Source organism: Marmota monax, unplaced genomic scaffold (assembly GCF_021218885.2).
Source record: "Marmota monax isolate L192 unplaced genomic scaffold, Marmota_monax_Labrador192_F-V1.1 WCK01_AAM20220418_F8-fsc00142, whole genome shotgun sequence".
In the NCBI taxonomy this organism is placed as follows: domain Eukaryota; kingdom Metazoa; phylum Chordata; class Mammalia; order Rodentia; family Sciuridae; genus Marmota; species Marmota monax.
In genome coordinates, this window is record NW_026692025.1 from 1123110 (window position 1) to 1139977 (window position 16868).

The window sequence follows — 16868 nt, forward strand, 5'->3', positions numbered from 1 at the left end:
GTGTCCAGGTCATGCAATTGCTATGGCTTCCTCACTCCCTCCAGGGGCAGCGGAGTTTTTCTCCAGAAAGCACAAGTATTAGCTAAGAGGGAAAAGGAATGATGAGATCCCCAATTGGGAAAACATTCTTGCATATTGGGCACTCCTATTTATAAACAATTTGGAAGTTGAGAATTTGGGGAAATCTGGAGGGTCAATAAATGGCACAACTCTTCCCTGCCAGAGTGAGTTCTCAGGCCATTGAGAAAAACCATAGTCATGCCAGCTCTACATTGGGAAAGGCTGGTTGGTGGATGCAGCTTGCTATGGGAACTAAATAGGTTTGTTAATTACCTACATGTCCCCTTGTCTGGGCTTGAAACAACCCATTGCAGGAAGATGTTGGGTCCACACTGCAAGTTCACGTCCCCAGTACTGTTACTTCTTCCAAGCTGGATGAAAAGGAAAGGAAAAAAACCAATCACCTGTATTCAGAACTTTTGAAAAATTAACCACTTGATCAAGAAATGTGGACCCACTGCATACTTCACTGCATGTCCATAGGGCATGTGTTGTACCTGTGGCCAAAAGTTTATTCATTTTTTCCTCCACATTTTTACTGGTGCATTAAAGTTTTACATAATGTGGAATTTGTTGTTACATATTAGTATATGCATACCATAGAACAATATGATTTGATCAGTATCTCTCCCTAGCACCTCCACTCTTCTCATCCCCTAGTAAAAGTTTACACTTTATTCTATTTTCCAAACCCAAATTATTTCTAGCCACCATTGCCCAACATATCTCATGAGAGGTCCTGCAACAAGATCAAATGACAAGTATTGCATTCTGTAATAATAAAAATCCAGAGTTGGGGTTATGGCTCAGTGGTAGAGTGCTTGCTTGGCATGTGTGAGGCACTGGTTCGATTCTCAGCACTGCATATAACTAAATGAATAAAAATAAAGGTCCATACATCTAAAAATACATATGAATTTTTTAAAAAAATACAAAATAAAAATCCAACCTACAAGATATCCCACAATTAATTTTCCTGGGGAAACAATAAACTTTAAGATTCTCCTCACAGAAAAGCAAAGCAGGAGGCATCACAATACCAGACCTCAAATTATAGTAAAGAGCTATAATTAAAAAAAAAAAAAGCATGCCATTGGCACCAAAATAGGTATGAAGACCAATGCAATAGAATAGAAGACATAGAGGGAATCACACATGAATATAGTTATCTGATACTAGACAAAGTTGGCAAAAATGTACCTTGGAGAAAAAAATAGCTTTTTTAACAAATGGTGCTGGAAATTTTTGAAATCCGTATGTTGTGGAATGAAATTTAACCCCTATCTTTTACCCTGTGCAACATTCAACTCAAAGTGGATCAAAGACCTAGGAATTACACCAGAAACCCTGCAACTTGTAGAAGAAAATGTAGGCCCAACACTGCAACATGTCAGCACATGAACCAATTTCCTCAATAAGACTCCTAAATCACAAGAAATAAAATTAAAAAATCAATGTGGGATGGCATCAAATTAAAAATCTTCTTCACAGCAAAGGAAACAAGACTGTGAAGAGGGAACCTACAGAATGAGAGAAAATATTTGCCATCTACATCTCAGATAGAGCATTAGTCTCCAGAATACATAAAGAACTCAAAAACAGGGGCTGGGGATGTGGCTCAAGCGGTAGCGCACTCGCCTGGCATGCGTGCGGCCCAGGTTCGATCCTCAGCACCACATACAAACAAAGATGTTGTGTCTGCCAAAAATAAATATTTAAAAAAAGAACTCAAAAACAACACCAAAAAAAATAACCCAATGAATAAATGAGCAAAGGAACTGAACAGGCACTTCACAGAAGAAATACAGTCAATAAATAAATATATTTATTTATATATCAATTAGAGAAATGCAAATTAAAACTACACTGAGATTCCATCTCACTCCAGTCAGGATGTCAATTATCAAGAACACAAGTAACAATAAATGTTGATGAGGATGTGGGGAAAGAGGCACACTCATACATTGTTGGTGGGACTGCAAATTGATGCAGCCAATATGGAAAGCAGTATGGAGATTCCTTGCAAAACTGGGAATGGAACCACCATTTGGCCCAGTTAGCCCACTCCTTGGTCTATACCCAAAGGACTTAAAATCAGCATACTACAGTGACACAGTGACACAGTGTCACAGCCATATAAATGTTTATAGCAGCTCAATTTCCAATATCTCAACTATGCAACCAGCCCAGTGCTGTTCAACAGGTGAATGGAAAAAGAAAATGGTATATATACACAAGAAGAATAACATTATGGCATTTGCTGGTAAATAGATGGAGCTGAAAACTATCACGCTGTGAAACAAGCTAGGCCTAAAAAGTCAAAGGTCAAAATGTTTTCTCTGATATGCAGAAACTAATCCAAAATAAGGCGGGGAGGCAGTTAAAAAAAAAGAGAGAAAGGGAAAAAGAGTGGGTAATTTCATCAAACTAGAGGAAAAATCAGTAAAATAGACAATGAGGGTTGAGGAGGAGGAGGAAAGAATGGGAAAGAAAAGAACAGTGGAATGAATATGACCAAACTTTCATGGTGGGTCCCAGTCACACACAAAAATAGACTATCATGGATTAAAGACGGATCAGTGGAGTAGGTGGAGGGGAGCAGGGAGGAGGAAGTGCTGGTGACTGAATCAGAGTGAATTAGGTTCCATGCTTTTGTGATTATGTGAAGGTGTATCCTGGTGTTATATCATAACTAAAAAGAACTCAAAAATTCTTAAAATTTTTTAAAAGATTCTCCTTACAAATTCAAGTTCAAAGACATTAGAGAAAAGCCTAAATTTTTTGAGTTAAAGTAGAAAGAAATTGAAGTCCTAATTCATTCTCTCAAATGTCCCCTCTTGTCAGACTCAAACAGAGGTTCTGAGTGGTTTGTGGAGCCAGAGATTTGCATTTTGAGCCACTATCCACAGGAATGGGTGCTATGCATTCAGTGCCAATTCACTGTTACTCATTATCACTGCTTCAGAATGTCTAGGAATTGCTCCAAGACAGAAGCCCCAGTTAAATTAGGTCTCATTTGAGGCACTTTTCTTTTAAAGCATTAAGTTTATATTTGATACCTCTTCCTTTCCATTCCCTGCTTCAGGCCTCATGGCAAGGTATCGATGATACTAGAGCTGCCTGCTACAAGAGCCCCGTATTTCCATGAGCAGGCACTGTCAGCTTCCAAGTGCACATGGTTTTCTGCTGTTTGCCAACTTAGCTCAGGAAGGATCAGTGACTTTGTAACCAGTCCACATTTCCCACGTATAGGGCAAGACCACATCATGGAGCTTTTCCCAAAGCCTGTTCTGTGGGTGCTTAGAACAATAAGGTTTCCATGGCCTTTGTTGCTATTAAAAGCAGTAGGCCTTTAGTTTTAGAAACTGTGACCAAGAGAAGAGAGAGATCAGAGAGGAGGATGGAAGAAGAGGAACGTGATAGAGCTAGGAAAGTGCCACATGCCCAGCTTGGAGTGTTGGAAGCCCCTTGTTGGGTGGACGCAATGACAGAAAGTACCAGAATGATTCAAGGTAGATTTGTGTGATTGTAAGCTCAAACCAGGCTGTTTGGAATCTCTGTTTTGGGATATGTAAAGGGGCTAGGAAGGAAGCCACCTCACTGTTGCTGCCTAGAACCCAGCAGTGTTGCTGGCCCTCCAAGGAAGTAAAAGCTTCCAAGACATGAGAATGGCTTTGGCTGATTATTACACAGAAGATTAGACAGCTTGGTAGTGTTACTCTTGAGGTTCCATAATTTATTCCCCATGTCACTCACTCAATGGAGTAAGCCACTTTGATGACTATGAGTTTGAATACTACAATGGAGATCTTGAGATCCCCACCCATACCATCTCGTAGTTATGACACAAATGCACAGAATCTCAGCAGGGGGGAGGGTGGTACCTAAGAGGCCGCCAGTCTCAGGTTCCACTCCCCTAGCATGGCTTGATCACTGAATTGCACCCAAGCCAAACTCATAAGTTTTCTGCCTCTCAACTCAGCCTGGCAGCCTCTTCACACAGTGGTAACTGCATAATTGGAACTACAATTGTGGCAGATTTGACTTAAACAACATTGTCAAGACCTGCAGCATATGCAAGATTTACAAATAAAATAGTAGCCATTAGGGTTTAGGTTTGAATTCAGATGTGTGACCTAAGGAGACTGTCCCCTCTGTGTCCTCACCTCTCCTAGGACTTCCTGAGTCCTGCTTTCAGTGCTATTAAATGCAAGTTACAGACTGGGGCAACTCCTCTAAGGATACTTCCCATCCTAACAGTCATCAGCAATACTTCAGAGGGCTGTTCCCTGTGGTCCATACAGGCTGGAAAGCCACCATCTGGGCTCTGGGAAGCTGTGTTGCCAGGTTCTAGCCATTCAGTCATGCCACTACTCCCCTAAGGATGGGCTCTTCATCCTTCTTAGGATTGCCAACAGCAGCAAGATCTCTAGCAGGATTGTTCCCCAGGTTTCTACTTCAGGCATCAATCTGGCTCTCCAAGGTAACCCTAGGCCTCTTCTCTAGGACTATTCAGTGACATGAAAAAGGAGCAGAAAAGGACACCCTAGCAGCCTTCACAGTCTGGCCGCTGCTCTGTGCTCTATGCTGGGATATGCTTTATACCATGGAGTATAATAAGAAAAAATAGCAAACTGTTTCAATGTCAAAGTAGTAATGGTGATTAAATTATGATTACCTTCAGTATTTTTTATTTGATTTCATTTATATATTATTAATATATATGTGCTATTAATATTTTATTTTATCACAATAAATCAAATTGTAATGCATCCATCCTATGCAATGCAGCACTTAAAAAGAATGAAGTAAATCACTATGTGCTTTTTGAGAACCTGTACCAGACATATTAATACATGGCTTATTCCAAGAATAAGAGCAGTGTGTATATTATGATCTCATTCATATTTTAATGTGTGAGTGTGCTGATTATATATGTTTATATGAGTGTGCCTGTTTGTGCATGTGTGCATGTGTGAGTATGTGCAGGTGTGTGTCTTTACGTGTCTGTATACATATGATTGTGTGACTGTGTGTACATATGTGTGTGGTGCATATGAGTCCATTAGTGTGCATTTCTTTGCGCAAGACAGATGGAAAGGAAATGCTGCTTACTGCTAAGAATGGTTCTCTCTGAAGAGTAGGGGAAAGGACTGAAGGAGCAGAAACTTTGACATTGATTTTCACTTCTTACTTGTGTTTGGATCATATGTAACTTTTACTAACATCTTTGTACTTTTCAGTATTTTTAAGGTTTAGGGTGCAATAAAACAAAGCAATCCCCACATCTCTGCAGCACACTGACATGCAAGAAAAGGGTGAAAGTGATGGGGTGTAGCAAAGCTAAAGCCAAGACAGACACAAAAAAAACAAGAAGCATATTTTCACTCATAGAGTTTTCAAGGGAGGATGAAGCGGGTCTTGAGAAGGTTGAGCATGTGCAGAGTGGGAAGCTGAGCTGGGTCACAGAAGGAGTGTGATCTCAGGCTGGGTTGGCCTCTATCAGGACAGAGGACTTCAGACAGGAACTTATTGTGGGTTTTAGGACAGGGCCAGCAAGTGGGGAGAGGACCAAGGGGTGGGTCACCAGGGAAAGGTTTTGTGACCATCTACTTTGAAGTGAAGAGTGGACACATTGTTCTCTAGGGATCTGTCCATCTCAAAGACTTCTAGTGCAACTGACTGGGAAACAAAAACCGCAACCACCATCTATACCAAGCAAAGCTATCATCAAAATTGGTTTTGTGGTTTCATTGGCCCCACACTGAGCCTCAGAGTTTCCAGTAGAAACACTGTGTCCTGAAGAAGTAAGCTCATTTAGGTGGCAACACCATCCCCACAGGGCCCTTAACCCTTATTAATTCTTGATTTGCTAAATCTCTAAAATCTTTAGAAACTTTTTTCTATTTATCTGTGAAAATGGATGCACAAGAATAAATTAGAGGCTGAAAATAAGGTTTCCTGTTTGTAACTTAGGTCTTTTCAAGGCAAGGAGGAAGTGAATGTCCCTGAAATCTGGGAAGCAAATCAACCAGAGGTATGTCACATTCCACTCCCCATTGTCCCTGACCTCTCTTGACTCTGTCCTGGTCATTCCTACCCTGCAACCCGGCCCAGCCCTTTGCTCTCTGTTCTTCTCTATGCCTGACCTGGAACTAATCGTGGAAGATGCAGAAATGAGCAACAAATATTAATTCAACATTTATTTATACTTCTAACAGGTGCTAGCCTCTATGTGAGAGGCAGAATAAGACCATTCTTGCCATCCTGAAGCTCACAAACTACTGAAGTGGACAGAAAAATAAAGAATTACAGAATTTTCTCAGCACAGTAGCACATGCCTACAATCCCAGCAGTTCAGGATGCTGCAGCAAGAGGATCTTGGGTTCAAGGCAAGCCTCAGCAATTTAGCAAGGCCCTAAGTAACTTAGCGAGACCCCATCTGAAAATTAAAAGGGCTGGAGATGAAATTCAGTGGTTAAGTACCTCTGGGCTCCAACCCAATACAAAAAAAATTATAGAACTTAGTGATAAACAACATGATTGGGGAAGCCCAGAGTACTATGGGAACATAGGGAAGGGACCAACCCATCTGAGCAACTGAAGAGGCCAGGGAAGGTGTCTAGAAGGAGGTACCACATAAAACTAAGGCTTCCCTGCAATTGAGGAGCCCAAACAGTGGAAAGGTGGCAGTTACTGCAGGTTATGTGTCCTTCCTTTCTACTGTACTGTTCACAGCCTGTCAGCTGCAGGAATCTTGGGAGTTTGGTAGTGGTAGTAAGGATAATATAACTAATGCACAAAGTCAAAAGTGTGTAAGATGAACTAACCAAACCTTCCTTCCTACAGGAATTTCCTACAGCAATGTCAGTGACCCTGCAGGCCCAGTCTCCATTTCAACCTACTGATTTCATCAACCTTAGCCTCTCACTCCCACCGCACACAATTCTTCAAAATGTAGGACAGTTCGGATAGAAACAGTGTCATTAGGTCTATGAAAAATAACTTCATATTAGAATTCCCTCATCTTGGTTCATCTTTGTAATAACTCAGCAGGTGAACCAAAGTGACCTCATGTCAGCAGTTCTTCATTCTCCATGAAGAGTGGGCAGAATTGGAAAGCTAATAGAATGAAAGCAAAGGCTAAGCCTAAAAACGCTGGCTGCACTCCCACCTGTGGAAAGAGCTCCATAGCGTCCCACAGCTTGGAGAATTGCTAGCAAGCTGTTCTTTTCAGCCCAGGAATTCTATAAAGGAGAATATAGGATGGACACACTGCAGAAAAACCACACCTTAAGCTCTGAGTTTATTATCTTGGGCTTTGGGGACTTGGAAGAACTGAAAATCTTCTTTTTTGTACTCTTTCTAGCCATGCACCTCATCACCCTAGCAGGACACACAACTATTGTGCTCATCACCCTCATTAACACCTGTCTCCAGACCCCCATGTATTTCTTTCTCCGGAGTCTGTCCACCATTGAAATTTGCTATATATTAGTCATTGTCCCCAACATGCTTGCCAATTTCCTGTCCAGGAACCAGCGGATTCCCTTCCTGGGCTGTGCCTTGCAAATGCACCTCTTCATCGCCCTGGGTGGAGCTGAGTGTTTCCTGCTGGCTGCTATGGCCTATGACCGCTTTGTGGCCATCTGCAACCCCCTGCGCTACACACTCATCATCACGAGGGCCCTCTGCCTGCAGATGCTGGTTCTTGCATGCATCAGTGGCTTTGCACTCTCACTCACCCTTACCACACTCATATTCCTCCTGCCCTTTTGTCAGTCCCATGAGATTAATCATTTCTTCTGTGACATTCCTGCCGTGCTATTCCTGGCCTGCTCTGACACACGAGCCAATGAGATTGCAGTCTTTCTTGTCTGCATGCTCATCCTGCTGATTCCCTTCTTGCTGATCCTGCTCTCCTATGGATTCATTATTGCTGCCATCCTCAGAATCCACTCTGCTGAAGGCAGGAGCAAAGCCTTCTCCACCTGTGCTGGCCACCTGTTGGTGTCTCTTCTACACTATGGTTGTGCAATATTCATTTACATTCGCCCCAAATCCTGCTACACCCCAGAACAAGACAAAATTGTGTCCTTAATCTACACCAATGTAACCCCCATGCTCTACCCTATGATCTATAGTCTGAGGAACAAGGAAGTAAAGGGTGCCCTGAAGAGACTCCTGGAGAGCCCCAACCGATGAAGCAATAGCCCATCAAGTAGAAGGGGATGATGTGGCCCACCAGGAATGACCTGACCTCTTTCAAGAATCCAGTCATCTCACTATGCACCTTGTGGACCCATGCCTCCCTATGAGGACTTCTCCATGGTTCTCACTGCCCCCTTTTCTAGGTGGTCAGAAACATGGAACAGATCCTAAGGTTTTCTGGGACATGGCAGTCCTGCAGTGTTTGTAGATGTTTTTTGCCCCCTCATGGGGGATTCCATTTGTCATCTGGAGCACTGTCAGAAATGTGGACACTGGCAAGCAGAAGGTCACTAGAGGACCCAAACAAAACTTCTTTGGCCACAGAGCCAGGAGGGATAGAAATAGAAGGAGTTCCCAGAACCAAATAAGGTAAAGTAAAGCAGAAAGGCAAAGCCAGCTCATTCATAGAATTCCTGCACCACCAGAAAATAACCTAAACATTACTTGATATACAGCAGTGCAAACTGAAGCAGTGGCACTAGCATTAATAGTAGCCTATGATGTCACTTCTACTTCTTGGCCAACTGATGCCCCTTCGTCCTTCAAATCTCAATCAAAGACTTAGTTGTTCCCCAAAGCCCATGAAACCTGCTCCTTCCTGACCCACCCAGCATACCCAGCTGCCCCTCCCCTGTGACCTCATGTATATCATTTAATGCTGAAATGGCTTTTCTGCCTCCCTTACTGTTCCTAGAAGCCCCTTGAAAGTGAGAACTATGATTAATCTGTGTCATCCCAGTGTACGGCACATAATCAATACTCATTAAAGATCGTTGAACTTAACTATGCATCCCCATGAGTGATTCAGGGACAAAGGTCAGGTGTACTAATCCCGAGAAAGGGCTTGTTGTCTCCAATCCACCCCACAGATTGGACTAGAATTCCTGTGTTTCCCTCCACTATAGTACTTAGCAGGAAATATTTCTTGAATAAATTAATGAGCACCTCGAGTATACCAGGTACTGGGTTTGATGATGGGTATACAAAGAATTTTAAGACAAGGTCTCTGTTCTCAAGGAGCTCACAAATTAATCTGAGTTACTAGGCACTAAAACAATTCATTTTAATACAATAATTACTTTTATTTCTTCACAAAAAGGGATGAATCATCCATACCATCAAATCTAGGAACACCTACATGCTGTTAAAAGGGTCAAGAAACAGGGAGCCTAGGTCCTTGATGGGTCTTTCACTGAGCAAATAAAACACCACCAAGACACCTTCCTCTGGACTCTGTTCAATCAACAATATATTTCTTTATGGATTCAGTGAAAAAGAATTCCCAAATGAGGCATGAAACAAAAATCCTATAAACATCAACTGTAACTTCCTACTGTTTCCACCATCATGCCTAGGTGATGACCCTGCCCTCGGGGCCACAGCTCAGGACACAACTGGGCCCTTCCACATTGCCTGTCCTCCTTCAAGCTACACTGTCCCCTTCAGAGCAGGGCAATGCTGCAGCTTGGAATGGACAGGGTAGCAAAAGGGGCACTAGCATGAGGTGCTTTCAGAGAAATTTGATGACAATTTCAGGTTGCTCAAAGGAAGTTGAAGTGGTAGCTGAATTAAATCTGTGTGACTTTGGAGAGATAAAAATAAAATGAGAGCAGAAAAAAGAAATATAAGAACAAGATAGACAGAGATGGAAATAGTTACTGTCTGAGCAAGTTTAGGTAGGTGTTCCTCCTTCTCTCACTTCAAGAAACATTAGGTCCCTCTGGTCACATCTGTAAATCCTCCCCTAATTTTAAAATAAACCAGTAAAATTTTGACAACTATTGAAGATTTATGAAGCGTAATTTTTTTTCTCTTGGTGTTTGGGATTTAACCCTGGGGTAGGGGACATTTAACCACTGAACCACATCGCCAGCCCTTTGTTATATTTTATTTAGAGACAGGGTCTCGTTGAGTAACTTAGAGTCTTGCTAAGTTGCTGGGACTGGCTTTGAACTCACAATCCTCCTGCATCAGCTCCCAAGCCACTAGGATTACAGGTGTGTGCCACAATATCCACTAAGGATAGATGTTTTAATATTATTTTCTCTACTTTTGTTTAGATATCTGATTTTCATTTTTAATTAACACTATTGACTAGTCACTTTTTAAAATATTTTTTAACTTGTAAATGGACACAATGTTTTGTTTATTTATTTTTATGTGGTGCTGAGGATGAAATCCAGTGCCTCACATGTGTGAGGCAAACCCTCTACCACTGAGCCACAACCCAAGCCCTTGACTAGGGCTTTTGTCTACTTGCATAGAATACCCTTGCCTTCAATCTCTCTCTCTCTCTCTCTCTCTCTCTCTCTCTCTCTCACACACACACACACACACACACACACACTCAGATGCACATAGTCTTTTGAAAAGGATAGACTGGTAATTAGGCAGTCTGGCAGCAGTTAGTAGGAAGAGGTCCCCTCCACTCAGAAGCACTGCATAGATTGGGCTCTGGGGTGAAAAGGGAATGAACACCATCAAAAGGGCCATCTCACGCCAGTCAGCATGGCAGTTATCAAGCATACAGACAACAGTAAATGTTGGCAAGAATGTGGGGGGAAAGGCACACTTACACATTGCTGGTGGGACTGCAAATTGGTGCAGCCAATATGGAAAGCAGTATGAAGATTCCTCAGAAAACTTGGAGTGGAACCACTATTTGACCCAGCTAACCCACTCCTTGGTCTATACCCAAAGGACTTAAAATCAGCATACCACAGTGACACAGCCACATCAATGTACATAGCAGCTCAATTCACAATAGCTAAAGTATGGAACCAACCTAGATGCCCCTTAAGTAGATGAATGGATAAAGAAACTGTGGTATATACACAATGGAATATTATTCAGCATTAAAAGAGAATAAAATCATGGCATTTGCAGGTAAATGGATGGAGTTAGAGAATATCATGCTAAGCAAAGTAAGCCAATCCCAAAAAACCAAAGGCCAAATGTTCTCTCTGATAAGTGGATGCTGATCCATAATGGGGGGGGGCATGGGAAAAATGGAGGAACTTTGATTGGGCAAACGGGAGGGAGGGAAGGGGAGGGGGCTTTGGGGTAGGAAAGATGGTGGAATGAGATGGACATTGTTACCCTAGGTAAGTGTATGATTGCACATATGGTGCTACACTACATCATGTACAACCAGAGAAATGAAAAGTTGTGCTGCAATTGTGTACAATGAATCAAAATGCATTCTGCTGTCTTATATACCTAATTAGAATAAATAAAAATTTACCAAAAACAGAGCCATCAATGGCAGGTGGCTTGTCAGTCAGGATGAAAGTACCTGCAACACCAGCTGAGCTTCTCAAAGCAGAGTGCCCCCACCCCTGCTGTTCCCAGATGGGTTGGTATGACCCCTCAGAGTTATCTTTTAGTGTCCCCAAATTGTGGGAGGAGGGATCAGAGAAAACCAAGGATGCAAGGCGCAGAGTAGTGGGGGCTTCCTGGGTCCAGCACAAGAGCCCTCAGGGGGCTGGAGGCCTTTAGTGGCCTCCAACAGGAAGGGCAAGGCCAGGCCCACCAGCCCTCACAGGTAGGGCCGGACCCTCCCATGGTCCTCATCAAGTGGGCCAATGCCACCCCCTCCCCCTCCCCAGAGGGATAGCTCCACTCAGGCATTATTTCTAAGAAAGGGACCCAGGAATCAGGCAAAAGAAAGGAAACAGTCTTCTCAACACACAGGTAAGAAATAGTGCCAACCTGACCTCAGGTGGACTAGGGAGAGTGATTAGATGGAAGTTGAGATAAGAGATGAGGATGCTGTGGAAATGCCTCTCACCAAGACAGAGAAAGGAGAAAGAAACATTTGGAGAGTGGGGTAAACACAGTGAGTTTGGTTAGGGGTTGGTTGGTTTTAAGTTGCCCATGGAGCATCCACGTTCACATAACATACCGTCAACCCTCTAGGTATGCAGATGCAACGAACCTCAGGTCAAAAGTACTCAAAAAATTATATCTGTACTAAACATGTACAGACTTTTTTATTATTCCTTAAGCAACACAGCCTAAAAACTGTTTCTATAGTATTTTTATTGTATTCAAAATCGTAAGTTGGGCTGGGGATATAGCTCAGTTGGTAGAGTACTTGCCTCCTGGAGCACAAGGGCCTGGATTCAATCCCCACCACCACCAAAAAACCATAAATACTCTAGAGATCATTTAAAATATACAGGATATGCACAGAATTACGGTCAAATATGATATAATTTTACATGAGGATTTTAGTATCTTGGGGGGTCCTAGAACCCATCCCCTATAGAAATCAAGGAACGGTTACACTGGTTTGAAGCTCAGAAATTTAAGATCTTGAGGATCTAGCAAAAAGCTATATGTTTAGTAATCATTGTCCTTGAATTTATATATCCTGACTCTGCTACCTCTTAGGCTTAATCATTAAAGACTCTGCCTAATGTGTCTTAAAATATACTTATTATGTTCTGAACAAGTCATCTCTAATTTCAAAACACAAAAGATGTGATTGCCAGAGTGTTTGGGCTAGGACTTGTGCTGTGGAGAGGAGGGGCCATCTTTTGCTGAGCATTTCCTGTGTGTCTATATGTGTTTATTCAAACAAAAGTGTACATGAGTAATTGGAATGGATGGAAGGAAAACATCTCATTGTGTAATGTTGATGAAAGCTGATGAAGCAAGCTATCAGTTGCTCTCTAGAGGAATGACTTTCAAGATATGATGAGAACTATGTGTAGAATTTAGAAAGGGTTACCTTTAGGAAGCAACTCAAAGCCACAGAGACAGAATTGTGCAGCATTGGCCCCGTGATGTCTAACCTGGCCCCAAGCTTCAAGTGACTTCAGAGACTTCATCATAGCACAGTATTCCTCATTGCATTAAAAAGAGGTGCCAATTAGAAAAACTTTCAGAGTAAAAATTCAGCCCCAAATGAATTGTACAGGATAATTAAAACTTCAGCCAAGTATTTCACTTGGGAACTAATTAGAAGTTTTTCTCACCAATTGAATAACTTTCTGGACGTGTTTTTTTGTTTGTTTGTTTGCTTGCATGCAAATGTAACACATTACAGTCACTGTTCTGCACACTAAACAGGAATTAGCTTATTTTCCCAGAAATATGCCACCTTTTCATCTTTAATGGTAAGATTGGTTGATATTTATTTTCTTTTCCAAAGTTGCCTATATTTTCTATGATATAATAAAATATACATATTTGAAACCCTATATCTAATAAAAGGCATAGTAGAGATACAATGGAATTCTAAAAAAAAAAGAGGTCATGAAATGATGGATAGATGGATGATAAAGAACAAAAGGGGAAAATAGGAAATAATAAGCAGTATAGTAGATTCAAACTTGACAATATTACCAATTGCATGAATAGTAAATTTAAATGTTTTAATTAAAAAGCAAATTGTAGGGCTGAGGTTGTGGCTCAGCTGCGGAGTGCTGGGTTCAATCCTCAGCACCACATAAAAATAAATAAATAAAATAAAGGTATTATGTCCATCTACAACTAAAAAACAAAATATTTTTTATAAAAAAGCAAATTGTCAGATTGAATGAAAAAGCAAAACAAAACTATGTACTAAGCATCAGAAATTCACTTTAAAGGGCTGGGAATATAGCTCAGTGGTAGAGTCCTTGCCTAGCCATACAAGGCCCTATGTTCCATCCCCAGGACTGCAAACAAAAATAAAAAGGAAGAAAAAAAGAAAAGAAATTCACTCTAAATATGAAGACATAGGTATGGTAAAAGGAAAGAGATGAACTATGCAAACTTTAATCATAAGAAAGCTTGATTGGCCATATTAATAGTCAAAGTACATTTCAGAACAAGAAATATGATAGGATGGAGGACATTTGCTAAAGATAAAGCAGTCAATACATGAAGAAACATAGTAACTTTAAATATGTATGCACTATATATAACAGAGTTTCAAAATACATGGAGTAAAACTCACAGAAAAGAAAGGAGAAATAGATAAATACACAATCACAGACGAATATTTTAACACTCTTCATTTAGCAACAAAATTGATAGAATAATATTGCAGAAAATCAGAGACAGAAGACCAAATTAAAATTTACATATGTAATAGGAAAGAAGTAATTTGAACTAAATGAATAAAATGTAAAATAGATAAAGAATACAGAAAAAATCCATGAATCTGAAAGCTTTTTAAAATATTTTTTGTAGTTGTAGATGGACAGCATACCTTTATTTTATTTGTTTATTTTTATGTGGTGCTGAGGATTGAGCCCAGTGCCTCACTAGGCAAGCACTCTGCCACTGAGCTACAACCCCAGCCCCGAAACCTTTTTGAATGCCAACAAAACCGATATAAAGAATAATCAGTGAATATTAGAAATAATATTTATAAATAAGTTTACCAATTTAAGATGAAATGAACAAACTCCTTGAATGACACAAATGGCTAAAACTGATCTGTGAAGAAGTAAAAAACCTGAGTAGTCCTAAATCTATGAAAGATGTTGAGCATGCTTAGGTCCACATGACTTTGCTGATCAATACTATGTACTATTTAAAGGAGAAATAGTATCAATTGTCAGGAGCTGTCCTGGATGCAGACACCTTTAAGTCCTGATGCACCAGGTTTTGACCAATTATTGCCTTCAGTCTGGCACGGCAGTGCCAGGTCACAATAACTTGGGGTTACCCCACTCAGATAATGAGGTGTGGCTCCAGGTGTAGGCATCATCCGCGGGGGGTTGACATACACTCACCTGTTCCTTTGTAAACCTGACCCCTTGCCTGATTTGAATGGCTTCTCCCTAATAAAAGGGTTCAGAAGCACGTGCTCCTCTCTTTCTTGCCTGCCTTGCCCCCCTTGTGGGAACTGCAGTCGAGGAGCAGTCACTGAACCCAAAGAAAAGGTAATCTCTGTGTCTGTGTCTTTATTCCCTATAATTCACTTGGAGTAACCCTGATCTGTTTAGTCATGTGACATGACAATCAATCCTATACAAATTCTTTCAGAAAGTACAGGAGGGGGAAGCACTTCCCAAATCATTTTATGAGGCCAGCATTACATAATACAAGAAAAGAAGATCACAGACCATCTGGGGATGTAGTTCAGTGGGAGAACACTTGTCTAGCATACCCAAGGCAATGGGTTCAATCCCCAGCACCACAAAAAAGGCTACAAACCAAGATCCCTCATGAAATCATAGTGTATGCAAAAAAACTTGATAAATTTAACAACCTGAATCCAGCAATTTATAAATAGGTTGATGTATCAATACCAAGTGTAATTTATCCCAAAAATTAAGGATCAATTTTGTTTTTAAAAACCAAACCAGGCATGGTGGCACACGCCTTTAATCCCAGTGGCTTGGGAGGCTTAGTTAGGAAAATCGTGAATTCAAAGCCAGCCTCAGCAACTTAGAACTTAGCAAGACCCTGTCTCTAAATAAAATATAAAAAAGGGCTGAGGATGTGAGTCAGGGCTGAGGATGTGGCTCAGTGGGGTTACTGGGTTCAATCCCAATACCCAAAAAGAAAAAAAATCAATCAATAACATGAATAATAAATAGAGGAAATAGAGGAAAAAAATACAATCATTTCAATACATGTAGAAAAATCATTTGACAACATTCTATCAATATTCATGATTTTTTTGAAAAATTCTTAGAAAACAAGGCATAGGAGGGACCTTTCTGGACCTAATAAAGGGAATCTGCAAAAATCCCATAATTAACTTCACACCTAGTTAAAGGCAGAATTTCCTCCCCAAATTTGGGAACAAAGCCTGTATGGTCACTTCCACCCCTTGTATTCAATGTTGTTCTGGATACCTGTAATGATTAATTTGAATTGTCAACTTGATTGGATTAAGAGATGCCAAGAATTAAGAGGTTTATGGTGTATTGATGAGGGTGTGTGTAGGAATGACTGGCATGTGGGATAGCCAACTGAAATGGAGACTCTCCCTAAGAGTGGGCAGAACCATCCAATAGGATGATGGCTTGGATGGAATAAAGGTTGGAAGAATAAGGAAACAGCAGCATAAGCAAGCTTGATTGCTGCTGAGATCATCTGAAGATGTCAGACACTCATTCCTTCACTCTTCCAAAGCAGCCTCTCTCAGTGATTCCCCAGAAGCCTTTGTTCTTGGACTAGGGTAGCACCATTAATCCCTCTTGTTCTGAGGCTTCAGCCTCTTGGACTGTGTAGCTACTGGTTCCTCCAGCTCTCCAGCCTGCAGACAGCCATGGTGGACTATCCAGCTTTTGGTCGCTTGAGCAAACCTAATAAGTCCCCGTTTTATATTCATACCTCCTGTCGATTCTGTTCCTCTAGAGAACCCTGACTAATACAGGATCCTAGATGATAAACTAGGTTAAAGAGGAAAATAAACGTTGCACAGGTTAGAAAAAAGAAATAGAACCATCTTTTTTCTGACATGTTTGCATATTTAAAATTAGTAGTAGTAGTAGTAGTAGTAGTAGTACCGGGGATTAAACCCAGGGGCACTTAACCACCGAGCCACATCTCCAGACCTTTTTATTAGTGATAGGGTCTCACTGAGTTGTTTAGAGCCTTGTTAAGTTGCTGAGGCTGAATCCCAAAGAAACAAATGCTGAATGTTT

General features: G+C 41.1%; 1 protein-coding gene across 1 annotated transcript; it reads left to right on the forward strand.

Annotated features, from left to right (window-relative positions):
• Positions 1–7326: 7326 nt before the first annotated feature.
• Positions 7327–8265, forward strand: LOC124098736 (olfactory receptor 10V1-like). The gene has a single exon (XM_046453655.1). The coding sequence runs from the start codon at positions 7327–7329 to the stop codon at positions 8263–8265; it is 939 nt and encodes a 312-aa protein (XP_046309611.1).
• The last annotated feature ends 8603 nt before the right edge of the window (positions 8266–16868 follow it).